This window comes from Gymnoscopelus microlampas (genome assembly GCF_963454915.1).
Source record: "Gymnoscopelus microlampas genome assembly, chromosome: 24".
Classification (NCBI taxonomy): Eukaryota; Metazoa; Chordata; class Actinopteri; order Myctophiformes; family Myctophidae; genus Gymnoscopelus; species Gymnoscopelus microlampas.
In genome coordinates, this window is record NC_139961.1 from 8,116,751 (window position 1) to 8,133,125 (window position 16,375).

Here is a 16,375-nt window from a genome sequence, read left to right on the forward strand (position 1 = left end):
GCAAAACAAGATAAGCATAACACCAGGGAAAACTAGTACAAAGACCAAAACATATAGAACTACAGAAACTAGGCAGAACATACAAAATACAATACATAATACAAGACCAACCAGGGAAACAAGACTAAAGATAATCCGAACAAAGAACAAGAACAGAGCATGCAACTAAATGTCCAAGGACTGAAGAATAAGGCCACAACTGAGAGGAAACCATACATGTCCAGGGGTTGTAAACAGGGCCAGATAGTTGGGTCATTTATGGCACTTCCGTGACCGCGGAGAGCGAAGGTCCGTTTCTCAATGGATTTGTCATCTAGGAGGGTTATTAAACAAATTTAGCCGGGGTGTCTTTTTTAAAACGGCGGGGAAAATTTGTGGGAGACCAAAATCCAAAATGGCTGCCGTGAAAATGAACTTTTTAATGGTTTGACCTACAATGATGCACAATACATGGTTTCAGAGCTTATTTTGGTCAAGGAATACATATATGGTGTTTATATAATGATTTGACCTATTGTCGACCTTCAAATGCAAGATGGCTGCCAATTATGAGCTCCAAAAGGGAGTTTTTTCAAAATCGTCACAGAGCCTTCATATTAGGCTCAAATGAAAGCTCTGCTCATGATGAGTTGAATAATATACAGTATAAGTACACAGAAGTAATCTCTGAGGTCAATAAAGTCAATGTTTGTGTGTAAACAGCAGTTGCTGATTTGCGGTTTCCCATTAAATAGGGTAGGCTACTGAGAATATGGTGTCCAGTTCATCCCATCACATTTTCATAATGAACCAAAAATAAATGAGCTCTATAGCCTAACATAAAATAGTATTCTGTATGCAAAGCTAGAAAGGTTAGTTGCTTGAGGTGAATTTAAAGGTCAACTCATTTGTCACCCTTATTTTGTAGTATTGCTCCCAGTGTTTCCTGTCTGTCTTCCTTGCCTTGTCTAACCAGTCTTGTGATTTTGTCAGTGTTTCCACCTGTGTCCTCCTAGTCCCCCAGCCTATCCCAGTGTTGATTGTCAGTTGAGTTCACCTGTGTCCTGTTAGTCCCTGTATATTTAAGCCCTGTGTTTGCACTGTGGTCTTGTTGGTCTGTTGTCATGCGAGGTGAGGTTTTTAGTTGTTGTTCTTTGTGCTCAAGAATCTTGGACATTAGAGCGTCTGCCATTCCAGAGCCCTTGAATCGCTTGTAGATGGCATAGATGTAGGACATCAGCTGGTGGAAAGTTACGAGGATTGGGAGGATGTCCTTGAACATTAATGGATTCTCCGCCTTGAGCTGAGTGAACGTCTTGTAGGTGGGCAGGTGACCAACAAGAAAGGAGAATGGAATATTCTTCTGCCGCATGGCCTCCACATGTTTCACCATTATGTCATTCACCACTGACTTGCTTGGAGGTTCATTGTATGTTGTGTGGTAATTAGGCATGCTCTTGTTGGGTGGTGGATGACAGCAGGACTGGGCACCACTGTATCCTGGAACTCGCTGCTCTTCAGGTGGTGGTCTTCTGCCATGATTGTCTACACGAGACAGTGCATGTATTACAGAGCGAGCACGCTGCGGAGCTGACCCATCCACTGGTGGATCTACCCTGGGACAAGCAGGTGACTCACTCTTGCTACCAGGGGGGGCATCTGTACTGGCAAACCTTTGTCAGTTCCGCACACTTCTGCTTTAGCTGTGCAGAGATTTCCTTCTTCTTGGTGAGCGTTTCAGCAGTCTCTTTGCCTGGTTTCTTTTCATAGCTCTCTGGCTGCATGTACATGACATTTGTTCGATGGACTGCTGTAGAGTCACCTGTCATAGTGTCAATCTTGAAGTCGTCATTGTCGATGATCACGATAGCTGGCTTGCTGTCTGCGATCTCGTGTGGGCAGGTTGCTGATGCCTCCACATCCATCAGAGCCCAATGGTCATAGAGGAGCAGTGTGTCTGCAAAGCTGATGCAGACACCGCTCTTGTGCAGAGTGTCTACCAGATCTTTACTCCTTGTCATGCCATGGACATTTACTCCCAGGTTGATAGCAGAGCTCCGCAGTGTGCTCGCTCTGTGATACATGCACTGTCTCGTGTAGACAATCATGGTACAAGACCACCACCTGAAGAGCAGCGAGTTCCAGGATACAGTGGTGCCCAGTCCTGCTGTCATCCACCACCCAACAAGAGCAAGCCTTATTACCACACAACATACAATGAACCTTCAAGTCAGTCAGTGGTGAATGACATCATGGTGGAACATGTGGAGGCCATGTGGCAGAAGAATATTCCATTCTCCTTTCTTGTTGGTGACCTGCCCACCTACAAGATGCTCACTGAGCTCAAGGCAGAGAATCCAGAAATGTTCAAGGACATCCTCCCAATCCTCGTACCTTTCCACCAGCTGATGTCCTACAGTACATCTATGCCATCTACAAGCGATTCAAGGCCTCTGGAATGGCAGACACTCTGGTTACAGCAGGGGTAGTAGTGGAGGGGTTGGTAGACCGAGCACTACGAGGAAAGCACTACAGACAGGGCGTACTCTGCATCCTGCTCTGGCGAGAGGTTCTTATCCAAAATCACTTCCAAGATTCTTGAGCGCAAAGAACAACGACTAAAAACCTCACATGACAAAGGTCTACAGACCAATAAGAACACAATGCAATCACAGGGCTTAAATAGACAGGGATTAACAGGACACAGGTGAACTCAACTGACAATCAACACTGGGATAGGCTGGGGGACTAGGAGGACACAGGTGGAAACACTGACAAAATCACAAGACTGGTTAGACAAGGCAAGGAAGACGGACAGGAAACACTGGGAGCAATACTACAAAATAAGGGTGACAAATGAGTTGACCTTTAAATTCACCTCAAGCAACTAACCTTTCTAGCTTTGCATACAGAATACTATTTTATGTTAGGCTATAATAGAGCTCATTTATTTTTGGTTCATTATGAAAATGTGATGGGATGAACTGGACACCATATTCTCAGTAGCCTACCCTATTTAATGGGAAACCGCAAATCAGCAACTGCTGTTTACACACAAACATTGACTTTATTGACCTCAGAGATTACTTCTGTGTACTTATACTGTATATTATTCAACTCATCATGAGCAGAGCTTTCATTTGAGCCTAATATGAAGGCTCTGTGACGATTTTGAAAAAACTCCCTTTTGGAGCTCATAATTGGCAGCCATCTTGCATTTGAAGGTCGACAATAGGTCAAATCATTATATAAACACCATATATGTATTCCTTGACCAAAATAAGCTCTGAAACCATGTATTGTGCATCATTGTAGGTCAAACCATTAAAAAGTTCATTTTCACGGCAGCCATTTTGGATTTTGGTCTCCCACAAATTTTCCCCGCCGTTTTAAAAAAGACACCCCGGCTAAATTTGTTTAATAACCCTCCTAGATGACAAATCCATTGAGAAACGGACCTTCGCTCTCCGCGGTCACGGAAGTGCCATAAATGACCCAACTAAGAAGGGGCAGACCATGACACGGATCATCATGACAGAGGACATTCCACAGACAGGGAGCAGCAGAGCAGATAAACATAAAGATAACACATACTCATGCACTGCTTAGATCACTCTCATGATAGGCAGAATGGAGCCTATCTAACAACTGAATAGAGACAGCTCATTCATGTTTTATTGTAGCTTTTATTATTATCTAACAACTGAATAGAGACAGCTCATTCATGTTTTATTGTAGCTTTTATTATTATCTAACAACTGAATAGAGACAACTTATTCAGTAGCTTTTACATTGTAATGAACAACAAGTGAACATTGATGGGGGCAGTATGAAACACAAACACTGATAATTATTACATGAACACAACTAAAGACTATAAGACCAAAGACTATATTTAAAGGTCAAGGTCCAAATGAAGTAGATGGGTTGGTTTTATGTAAATTGGTGTGACTGATCAGTAGTAAGCTGTTCTGAAGGTGACCTCTGTGATGCAGTTTGTTTATCTATCATCACTGATTCACTGCAAGTGACAAATCAACAGGAATACAGTATGTTTCAAAAGCTAATTAATCAAGAATTCATAATTCATGAGTAACATGATATAATTGTGTCATTCAACTCATTTGTATGGCTGTATTGGCTATTTATTTCCGTATAAAGAGCACAACTATAGTGTTTGCTTGTTGCTGAGAGGAGGGGGGCTGCCTTTTAGGTTGTGTTGAAGTTGAATTTGTAAGCAAAGGTTGTTGTGTTCGTTTGGATGAATTCCTGACATAATCAGACCTGTGATGTCTGCAGTAAAACACATTGCTGAGACACTGCAGGCCAGAGCGCATTAATCATACATACCGCTTGTATGCTTTTATACATGTAGAACATCCATTACTATTGTAGTGTATATACATGTTGAATAGTGTTGTGTTTTTGACAAGAATACAGAACCATTTATAGATGAATACCTTTGGGTGCCTGATAGCAGTGTGGTTAGGGTATGTGTATCACATTGGCTCTAATGTCTGACAGCGAGTCCCCGGTTCGGAGGTGGGGCTAAGGAGTGAGTCCTTCCGATTTGACAAATCACTAAATGTGATAATGGTTTGTTGTCGTTTACACCACAGTGCTGGTAAACTGTGAACCTCTGTGAACCCACAGTCCTACACAGACAACGTTTGGTGGATGCAGTTTCAGTGCTTTAGCTCTGCAGGCCAGCTCCATTATGTTTAATGTTGAATAATTTGGACATTTTTATATTAGCCTATATAGAGTTAAAATATACCGGTATTCATTTAATAATTTATCTATTTTAGAAAAACTAAGCAAAAACTGTGCAAAATTGTATTATTTGTCCAAACGTGTTAATGGCTCTGGTCTTACTTTGCAGGCTTATAGGTGTTTTGTAAAAGCTGTGGGACTATGTATTTTTCAAACGATAGAGCATGTTTAAATATTATTGTGCACAGGTATGTGGGATAAATTAAACTTAAAGGGCAAGACCACTTTGGTAGAGGTTTGGGTTGTGTAGTTACCTTGCCATGATGTAACTCCAAAGGTGGGCAAGAAATAAAAAATAATTGCTCCATTGATTAGAAATTGATAATTCAAAATATGCTCCTCATTGACTTACATAGTATGGTAAAACAGCTCTTAAAGTCACTCTTTTAGCACATAAACGAACGCAAACAAAGTTGATTCAGACAATATAGAACATCACCAAACCCAGTACTGTTTCTTTTTTAAATAAAGATGTCAACTTCCTGTTGATTTTGCCATTTTTAATAAGTAGAAAACCTGAACTGGATCCGTGGATCCGGATCCAGATCTTCAAATAGTAAAATCAACAGGAAGTTGACATTTTTATTTAAAAAAAAAACAGTACTGGGTTTGGTGATGCTCTATATTGTCTGAATCAGCTTTGTTTGGGTTCATTTATGTGCTAAAAGAGTGACTTTGAGAGCTGTTTTACCGTACAATGTAAGTCAATGAGGAGCATATTTTGAATTATCAATTTCTAATCAATGGAGCAATTTTTTTAAATTTCTTGCCCGCCTTTGGAGTTACATCATGGCAAGGTAACTACACAACCCAAACCTCTACCAAAGTGGTCTTACCCTTTACGTCAAAGACAATTTGTGTGTGTGTGTGTGTGTGTGTGTGTGTGTGTGTGTGTGTGTGTGTGTGTGTGTGTGTGTGTGTGTGTGTGTGTGTGCATGGCATGCATGCTTACATGTGCACGTGGGTGCACGTGTGAGTGAGAGATAAAGAGAGAGGGGGTGTGATAGTAATACAACTTGAGAATGGATTGACAATGGCAGAATTCCATGAAACTTGGCAGGCAGGTAGGCAAGCAAGCAAGCGTGTGTGCGTGTGTGTGTCGTGTGAACAGACTAGCATGTCTGCATTACTAAGGTAACCACACACCCAGTGTAGGAGACACAGCCAGCTAACTTTGCATAATATCTGCACCCCTGACCCCTCCCAGTCAATGCTGGCATCAGCAGTTACACTGTATATATGCTTGGAAACACCTGCCTCAGGCTGTTCTGTCTCTGTTGTTTTCTGCTGTTTGTTGAATCCTGTCATCTCTGTTTCTAACCACATACACTCCCTCCCTGTGCTCCATGTGCACAAATTGGTACACATAAGGATAATAATAATAATAATAATAATATTAATGATACATTGTATTTGTAACGCACTTTACATTTTCATACTAGTAGTACTACAGGCCCTCCTGAAACACCACAGTCCACTGACACTTTTAAAAATGGACTAAACCTTTTTAACATGGAGTTTTCTTAGTTATTCTTGGGCCTTTTTTTCAATGCTCTGATTTTACCAATTTCTTTATTCAACTTTCCGTTTTTTGTATTTTTTATCCCTAGTACAATAGGAGTAGGGTCACATGTTGTTGTTTGTTGCCTTTGCTGTTTTTAGGAGTTAACAGCAGGTGACCTCTGTGATCACTGATTCACTACAAGTGACAAATCAACAGGAATACTGTATGTCAAGGGCGCCGATACCGTGGGTGCCCCGGGGCTAAAGCACCCACTGTGGGTGAGGAGCACCCACTGGGTGCTGGTCAAAAAATAAATATATATATATTTTTTCCCAATCAGATCGCCTGGTTCAGATTGCCACTGAACAACCGAATTAACCGAAATAAAGTTACAAAACCCCCCCCAAAAAGTAAATTATCCGGCCAAAACCCGCAAAACGGGGCACACATGTGTGCCTTGTTGGGCACCCGCTACAGCTTATAAATATCGGCGCCCCTGCTGTATGTTCCAAATTTAATTCATCAATAATTAATAATAGATGGGTAACATGATGTCATTCTAATTTGTGTATCAAGAACACAACTATGGTATGTGCTTGTTGCTGATGCATTTGGTTGTGTTGAAGTTGAATTTGTCAACAACGGTTGTTGTGTTAGTTTGGATACCTGATTGGGTGCCTGGTGGAAGTGTGGTTGGTGTGTGTGTGTCACATGGGCTCTAATGCCTGACAGAGAGTCCCTGGTTTGATTCCTGGGCCGTTCAGATCATTTGCTGCATGATGTCACTCCTCTATATACTCTCTGTCCCTGTTTCCTGTCTCTCTCCACTGTACTATCAATAAAGGCAGAAAAACCCACAGAAGAATTACTATAAAAGATGAGTGTCTCAAGAACCCAGTGTACTGTACAGTAACCTGACTCATAGTTTCAGGTTAGACCAGTTTATCAGTTGAGCTTGAGTGACAACAACCTCAGATGAACTCAGACACCCAGGATTCTGCGTGAACACTATGATTTCATAGAACACAATTCATAATACTGTATACAATACATACACTATGATTTTACCAACCAATTCATAATACTGTGTACAGTATGTACACTATGATTTTACCAACCAATTCATAATACTGTGTACAGTATGTACACTATGATTTTACCGACATAATTCATAATACTGTGTACAGTATATACACTATGATTTTAACAACATAGTTTTAAGTGGACAGCTCATGATGATACAGTAGCCTATATTGTTGCTGTCGTGCAGAAACCTCTTATCTCCATTTGTTTTTCTTTTTGTGTTTTTTCCACAAATGAACACCCTACTTGATCACACTACGGCATCACAAGCATTAAAAGTAGCAGATCAACAAGCATAGTGTTTTGAGCTTGTAGATCTGTTACTTTTGATGCTTTTGAATTGAATCCTGAAAAGTATAACAGTTTCAGTTTCCACCCGAAAGAGACAACATACACTATCATTCTTTTTTAAAGATCTATTTTCGGGCTTTCATGCCTTTATGTATAGACAGTAGACTGATAGGAAATGGGGAGAGAGATGGGGAGTGACACGCAGCAAAGGTGGTCGGCATCTGGACAGCGACACGCTGTCCGGCTGGCATTGCAGCCCAGGGTGCCTGAACCGCCACGCCGTGGCCCAGGCCTACACTATCAATCTTCTGTGCATGGTCATCATTATGTACAGCTCAATGGTGTGCAGCCACGCCCCCTGGACTCTGACATGCAGCAAGAGCACAATGCTGAATGCACACTATCATTTTAATCTGAGGCTGCCAGTTAAATTCCTCTCACCTGGGAAATGCAAACCTCAAAGTCATCCTATAAGGCAGTGGTAAACTCTGTACAGATTGCTCTGAAAATCTGATGACAGGTTTCCCGCAAGGCGCATATCTGTTTCTATTTCCACTTCAGTTCCACATAGCTCCAGCTAAGGGTCCATGTCTTCACATAGTATAGAGACCCGGCCCACATCCTCACTTAGGTGCCCTCAATCAGTCATCAGTGGGCCGCACGCACGCACGCACGCACGCACGCACGCACGCACGCACAATAACAATGAACGACATAACTGGTACATTATCTCCACCAGGCTGATGATTGTTGTCTTATGATTATGATTTCTTAGTTTTCAGTGAGAGAGGGAGAAACGACAGGTAACAACATCGCCAGCAACGTGAGACACTGTGCAGTGATGTGGAAGCAGAGGTGTGGGAGGGTTCCTGACATGATCAGACTTGTGATGTCTGCAGTAAAACATTAACTTTTATTCATTAACCATACATACAACTTGTATAATTTTATACATGTAGAACATCTAATACTATCGATCAGACTTGTGATGTCTGCAGTAAAACACATTAATAACTATACATACAACTTGTATAATTTTATACATTTGGAACTTCCATTACTATTGCGTGGCTGTCAGGTCAAAACCTGTAACCTTATAAAAAGTTTAAAATCTGTAGATACAAGGTTTCTGCTCAACAGCAATGATGTACATGTTGAATACTGTAGTGTTTTGTACAACAATACAGAACCATTTAATACAGATTATATGGCCGCTCCAGGCTCCGTAATTTAAAGATGAATGTGTCAACTACTAAATGTAACCTGACACATAGTTTCAGCATAGAACAGTTTGACGTCACAGATGTTTTTGTAGCTGAGTTTGAGGAAGAGAAAACACCCTCAGATGAACTCAGACACTCGACATTGATGGATGTGAAGAAATAGCGTCTTTTCTTTGAGCGTCTCCTCTGCAGATGAAGGTAAAAAGTCTCTTTTACATGGGTATGTTCGGAAATACAGCACTGAGTGCACTGGCCAATACAAACTAATAGGCGAGTGCACTCCGGTGCGCAATTTCCGAACGCACTCTTTATCTGAACGTTAAATCACCTTCCTAGCAGAAATCATTACATGTTTGATAAGTAGTTTATGTAGTAAGTATAATCACATTGTATTATGTGACTGTATCATGTGTGAAATGCTTTTGTACTTAATTACTAATATAACGGCTATGTTCTTCTAAAATCCATATTTCAAGCTTACAGACTATACGAACAGATTGAATTGTATTGCATTGATACAACTGAAAGCATGATTAATACATAAGGTCAGAACAAAGCTCCAGTCTTACATGGTGTTTAATTTAAACATAAACAGTGTTGTGGAGTTGTGTGTGTCTCAGTAGTGTGAGTCCTGTAAAGTATTGTCTGCAGGTGAAGCTCTACAAAACCTGCCTTGTTATAATATAAATGACTTGTGGCTTTTATTAGTAAAGGATGATGTGATTGTTGTGGCTGATGGATAAACAGACAATTATCAAACCAACATGGGTTTGTTTTCATTTGAGGTGTGTGAATGTGCATGTCAGTGTACAGTATTGTAAAACAGTGACTGTTCCTTTTATAAAGAACAATTATCTGTTTGTTTCTGCAAACAGTAGCATTTCAGAATACTAGAGGTTCGGCCCTCGTTTCACTGCCGATCCGACCAATATGTCTGAGTCATAGTGCTGGGGGCTTGTTGTTGTACCCGTCTGTCTGTGTACCTTTTGTGCCCATATATGGAGATGTCTGTTTCTGTTTGTCTACCTGTGTCCCTTGTATGCCTATGGAGATCTCTGTATCTGTCAGTCCTTGTCCCTATTATTCCCATATATGGAGATCGCTGATGTCATCAATATATGACCATATATGGGCATAGCCCCTTTTGTGCCCATATATGGAGCTGACTGATTTGTTTGTGCCTGATGCCATGACGACACATTGAGGTTAGACAACACACTCCATATTTGGGCATAGCTGTATTGGGAACTCCTTATATGGTTATGGCTGAGTCATGGTGACATGAGCGTGACGATGTAGTCCACCGGCCCTCTGTATCTGTCTGTCTACCTTTTATGCCCATATAGTGAGAGCTCTGTATCTGTCTGTCTACCTGTGTCCCTTTATGCCCATATAAGGAGAGCTCTGTATCTGTCAGACATTGTCCCTTTTATGCCCATGCTTCCTTGGTGTCATTATAGTAGGGGGATTATGTGAAAAATAGTTACACGTCGGATAAAAGCATGACATTTGATACTAAAACATCCTAGAAGGGGTGCCCAAAAAAATCTTAGTTATGGACAAAATTCAAAATGGCCACCTAAACTGTTGACAGTTGACTCAAAAGACTCCATAAGAATCTCCAAAAAGCATAACATTTGGCACACATGTCCCTTGGGTCATCCTAAGACATCCTAGAGGGGGTGCCCAAAGAAATCTGAAACAGGAAGTGAATTGTTGACTAAATTGAAAATGGGCGCCTACAGTGTTGCGGTGATTGACTCAAAAAGCCTATAGAATCTCATAGAAGCATACAATTTGGCACATATGTCCCTTGGGTCATCCGAAGACATCCTAGAAAGGGTGCCCAAAAGAATCTGAAAACAGGAAGTGAGTTATGGACAAAATAAAAAATAGCCGCCTACAGTGTTGTCTATCGACTCAATATACAACTAGTTTGTAGAGAGAAAAAAAAAAATTTGGGCACCCCTTCTAGGATGTTTTAGGATGACCTAAGGGACATCTGTATCAAATTTCATGATTTTATCCGCCACGTAACGATTTGACCATTTTTCTTAATCCCCCCTACTATAATATGTGGCCATACCCTGTATATTGGCATGCCCATATAAGGACATCCCTGATGTCATTAGTACGTGGCCATACCCTGTATATTGGCACGCCCATATATGGGCGTATTGGTTGGATTGGCGGATCCTTGCTGATGTGCGCCGAGTTTGAAGTCAGTCAGTCTCATATGCACGGGACCATGAGGCCAGGTTGGATCTATGGCTCAAGACAGCCGCATCTCTATATATGCCTGGGCATATCAGGTTTGTTTATGGTTATGTCTGAGTCATATGCCTATGTATGGGTGTATGGGTTTGTTTATGGTTATGTCTGAGTCATAGTGACATGCCTATGTATGGGCGTATGGGTTTGTTTATGGTTATGTCTGAGTCATAGTGACATGCCTATGTATGGGCCTATGGGTTTGTTTATGGTTATGTCTGAGTCATAGTGACATGCCTATATGGGCGTATGGGTTTATTTATGGTTATGTCTGAGTCAGAGTGAAGTGGCCGTGGTCCTGCCTATATATGGGCGTACCGGTTTTGTTTATTGTGATGTCAGAGTGACATCATGGCTGTGGTCCGCCCACCCACCCTCCCATTAGGCAATTTTAATATAGAAATGGGATGGATTTGATGATCTGTATGTTTACAACAGATGAGTAGGTGAAGGTTATGTCATTCTATAGTAAAATGCCAAATACTAATTACATGTACAGTATCTCCCTTTTAATTGTTGCTTGAATTTGCCACTGTGCATATGCACACATATTGAATTTGCGTACATGAATTCAATTAATTGTAAGATTCTAACAATTGTGTTCTAACTGTAGGTCAAAAATGTATATAATACTGATTTATGTTATTTGTTTTCAGTGATAGTCTGATAGATCAACACCAGGCAACAATAGATTGTTACTAAACCACATTGGTGAGTCATGCATGACGTCTCACAGTATGACAGTGTGAATGAGTTTTACAGATAAACATTTCCTAGTGAACAAAACACCCGCACTTCCTTAATGAGTCTTTGTTATTGAATGTGGTTAATGTGCACCATCTAGTGGACTCATTGTACAACTACCACCTGATCTCTGATTTCTCTGCTGTAGCGTTTTAAACCACTTAGCTAGGTTTGACTCCATTGTATTTTATCCACTGTTAACACAGGCTGGATGTAGAAAATAAAGCACTTGTTATCAGTACAGAGTTTCAATTGTCTTTAAAGTTCTTTGTTAATCTGGTCTCTGGCCTTCATGACAGCAGTGGATATAATGGGGTCTTCTATCCTGTAAGACCACACTTTTTGGTCCTGAAAGTCGTGATGCCTGCACACATTACAATGCCATTTTGAAAAGAATTACAAGTAATGATGTTTGATTGTTTTGAAAAGTGCAATACTGTGCATTAGTCATTGTAAAACTGTAAAACTCTCTCCCCACACTGTCTCACAATCCCTGAACAATAGTTCAGCAGTGACACCTTGTTGTCAAAACCACTTTTGCCCTATTATACTTTAAACACCTCTTTCAGCAGCAGTGTAAAGAGATGGAGTCCAGAGTGGAGGATGGTGATTCTGGAGAAACTAAAGGTTCCTCAGAGCAGGTAAACAGCTTCAACTTTTGTCCTCAGACAGCTTTCAGATGACCACACATCATGACTGTAGGTTTACTGCCTGTTTTCCATACAGTAACATGAATTAAAACTGAAAAGTCATATGATGTCTGTCCAGATTACAACAGCAGTTTGAAAAAAAAAAAAACATCAAATGAATAAGTAAGGATTAATTATGCATTATATTGTGTTAAATAAAAGGAAGTAAAAATGAATTAATTCAGGAATTTAGTGCAGGTGTAGCTCATTATTTCAGGAATTTAGTGCAGGTGTAGCTTATTGTCTACAATTAGGCTACTGCAGTAGTAAAGAGACGTTTATGTTCGATCGGTGAAACACACACACGCACGCGCGCGCACACACACACACACACACACACACACACACACACACACACACACAGTTTCAATAATGATAATGAAATCAACACCTCTTTCAACAGCGTAAACAGTGTAAGGAGATGGAGTCCAGAGTGGAGGATGGTGATTGTGGAGGTTCCTCAGAGCAGGTAAACAGCTTCAACCTTTGTCCTCAGACAGCTTTCAGATGACCACACACATCATGACTTTAGGTTTAGTGTCTGTGTTTTCTATAAGTATATACAGTAACATGAATTGAAACTACCTTAAAACTAGACATTTATGTTCGATCGGTGAATATTACTCGAACGCTAATAAAAAGCAGAATGATTAAACTGGTTTTCAGTTCTCTCTCTCCAAACACCTCAGGAGGAGGGGAGGCTACACCCGTTGTAGTCTCTCGTGGCCAAACTGTTGCCTCCCACAGTTTTCAAATGCTTCTGGTCATACAGTCTGGAGCACGGACGCTCTGATCATGAACAAGCAGATGTGAAGCCTCCTCACCACTTCCGTTTCGTCTTTACAGTCGCGCACATTTATCCTAATATAAATACAAATTATTTAAGCATATATAGCTTGCTGCTTAGCAGAAATGGAAATAAAAACGTTAAATGTAACATATATTTTAATGAACGGAAATGACAAACAGAACTCTGGAAAACTTCCATAATACAGTGCATGTCTGAAAGTGGTTAAAACTATGGTTATGTCATTTATTTTCCCTCTCTCACTGATGACTTTATGATGTTATTGTGTATTATTGGTGCTTCTGTGCTCCCTGCTGTTCCTGTCCATGTCATTTGTAAAGTCCAGAGTGGAAGTCACAGTGATGGTTGCTACTGTCTCTGGGTGTTACTTTGATCTAGAGCCCAAACCATACTACAATATACCCATGTTAGGGAGTAAAACATTCTGATGTGTGTGTGTGTGTGTGTGTGTGTGTGTGTGTGTGTGTGTGTGTGTGTGTGTGTGTGTGTGTGTGTGTGTGTGTGTGTGTGTGTGTGTGTGTGTGTGTGTGTGTGTGTGTGCGTGCGTATGCGTATGCTTACTAATAGGAAATTATTTAATATTAGATATAGGGCCACGGTGGCTCAGGAGGCTTGGAATCTGAAGGTTCCAGGTTCAATTCTTGGCTCCTCCTGGCTAGGGGTGATGCAACTTTGATGATGAGAAGGCCACTATATTTCTACACTCACTCCAGAGGACTACATTGCATACAGTATACTGTTGGGCAGACACCTCTTATCTCCGTATTTTAACTTTTTTCGTCAATTAATGCCGCACTTCGCCATTCTATGTCACACAAAAGTGACAAAAATAGCCAATCTGCAAGATCAAAACGTGTCGCAGTGCGACGAGCTTGTAGATCAGCAATTTTTTTATTGGAATCCTGAAAAGTAACATTTTTATTTAATTTCAAATGCATTTAGTTACACATATGTTAACTTTATGAACTTAAATACAAATACGTTGGACATAAAAAAGACAATATAATAGACTGAAGTAATTAAAGCGGGTCATGTTTGCATGTTTGGAATTGTAACAGCTGAAATAATATATCAGTATTCTGATATTAACCTGTGGGCCGCAATAAAGGGGATACACCATGAATTTCATTTTTTTTTAGGTTTTTAGTATTTTTTGGGCTCCCCAGTGTCTCTTGTACCCCAAAATTTTTTTTTTTTTAACATTCAGTCATTCATTCTCATTTCAGAGATTTTCAGAATGGGCCAGTGGTGTGTTCTACCGTCAGATGCTGTGTACGGCGTATACCTTGAGATTTTTTTTTCGTCACTACCGTATACCTTCAAAAACTGTTTCATCCATTGAAAACGCGAGAGCGTATACCCACGACCACGCGCATCGTATCGTAGCGTACACCTTCCGAAAAAAACTAGAACACAACACTGGAATGGGCGTGTCTGAACAGGCCATTTCAGAATGGCAAGGCAAGTGACATCACTTGCCTTGACTTTGCATTGATGATGGCCAGACAGAATTGCTCAGTAGCCCCCCCCTGCCCAAAAGGACATTTTGGTATTGCAGCTGAAAAAGCTTGGAATGACAGACAGTCAGATTGTGAGAAAAGATATCTGGATGTTTTTTAGGCTTACAACCTGTTTAAAACGTATTAGGGGGCAATATTTATATATAATATATATTTTTTAAATTCATGGTGTAGCCCCTTTAAGTGAAGGTGGGGGTCGCATGTGGCCCCTGGGACACCAGTCGCCCATATATGGTTCTAGACTATAGAACTACACCATTTCCGTTCACAAAAATATACTTAAAATATAAAAAAATATATAAAAAAAATTATCTTACATTTTATTTCAGAATGTCCATTTCTGATAAGCAGCAAGCTATATATGCTTTGATTATTTTTTATTTATATTAGGACACATTTGTGGCACTGTAAAGACAAAACGGAAGCGGAGAGGAGGCGTCACATCCGCTTCATCCTCTGATCATTTTCAGAGCCTCCGTTGCTCCAGACCGTATGATGGAAGCATTTGAAAATTGTGGGAGGAAACTCGAGACACGGAACCCCATATTGCTCCTGATGAGCAGGTTGATGCCTTGCATAGTTTCCTCCGCCATCGATGCATGAATGTGTGTGTGAATGGGTGAATGTGAAGTACATAGTAAAGCGCTTTGGGGAAAGGCACTATATAAATGCACCATTTACCATTTAGATATAGATGTTAGCTTTAGAAATGTGTTTTTAACGCCCTTTTTAAACCCATGATTGAACTTTAAGAGTGCCACTAATTTGCAACCCAAGGAAAGACAATTAATTAATGTATTGAACAGAATAATTCAGGTGTGATTCAGATTTCAGGTGTGTTAACACAATTGCAATGGTGTATCAATTAAATAACCAATTAGCATTTAATCAGCAGTTTATAATTAGGACAATAAAGTAATAACTGCTGAAAATGGGGCTTTGCAGTTTTATGTTGATGTTTTTTTGTAACCATGGCCACCATGTTGTCACTTTGATATTTTATCTTGCACTGATTGGTCAGTTATACCTGTCCTATCGGCCCTTATCAGTTGTTAGGTATCAGTCAAGGGCTTATCAGATATCACCCTCTATGTTTTTTATGAATGGAGACTGTGATAAGCTTGTGCTGATTGGTTGACTGCTGTACACACACACACACACACACACACACACACACACACACACACACACACACACACACACACACACACACACACACACACACACACACACACACACACAGTTTCTTCAATACTGAATAATCTCTTTCAGCAGTGTAAAGAGATGGAGTCCAGAGTGGATGATGGTGATTGTAAAACAACTAAAGGTTCCTCAGAGCAGGTAAACAGCTTCAACCTTTTTCCTCAGACAGCTTTCAGATGACCACACACATCATGACTGTAGGTTTACTGTCTGTGTTTTCTATATACAGTGTGAACAAAAGGAAAGGGTCCGCACACCGTCTTGATGCTCCCAATAATTTAATGAAT

General features: G+C 40.5%; 1 protein-coding gene across 8 annotated transcripts in view; it reads left to right on the top strand.

The window, feature by feature from the left end:
* Nucleotides 1-8,990: 8,990 nt before the first annotated feature.
* LOC311040405 (protein NLRC3-like) overlaps nt 8,991-16,375 on the top strand; it is a 37,382-nt gene continuing 29,997 nt past the window's right edge. The window contains exons 1-5 of one of the 8 annotated variants that reach the window (XM_084050665.1): nt 8,991-9,051; nt 11,781-11,835; nt 12,438-12,509; nt 12,961-13,026; nt 16,158-16,226. In XM_084050665.1, the coding sequence (XP_083906791.1) occupies nt 12,453-12,509; nt 12,961-13,026; nt 16,158-16,226 (192 nt within the window). In that variant the 5' untranslated portion in view covers nt 8,991-9,051; nt 11,781-11,835; nt 12,438-12,452. Of the gene's footprint in view, nt 9,052-11,780; nt 11,836-12,437; nt 12,510-12,960; nt 13,027-16,128; nt 16,227-16,375 lie in introns of those variants that run through there. The other 7 variants (XM_084050664.1, XM_084050666.1, XM_084050667.1 and 4 more) reach the window with 7 other exon arrangements.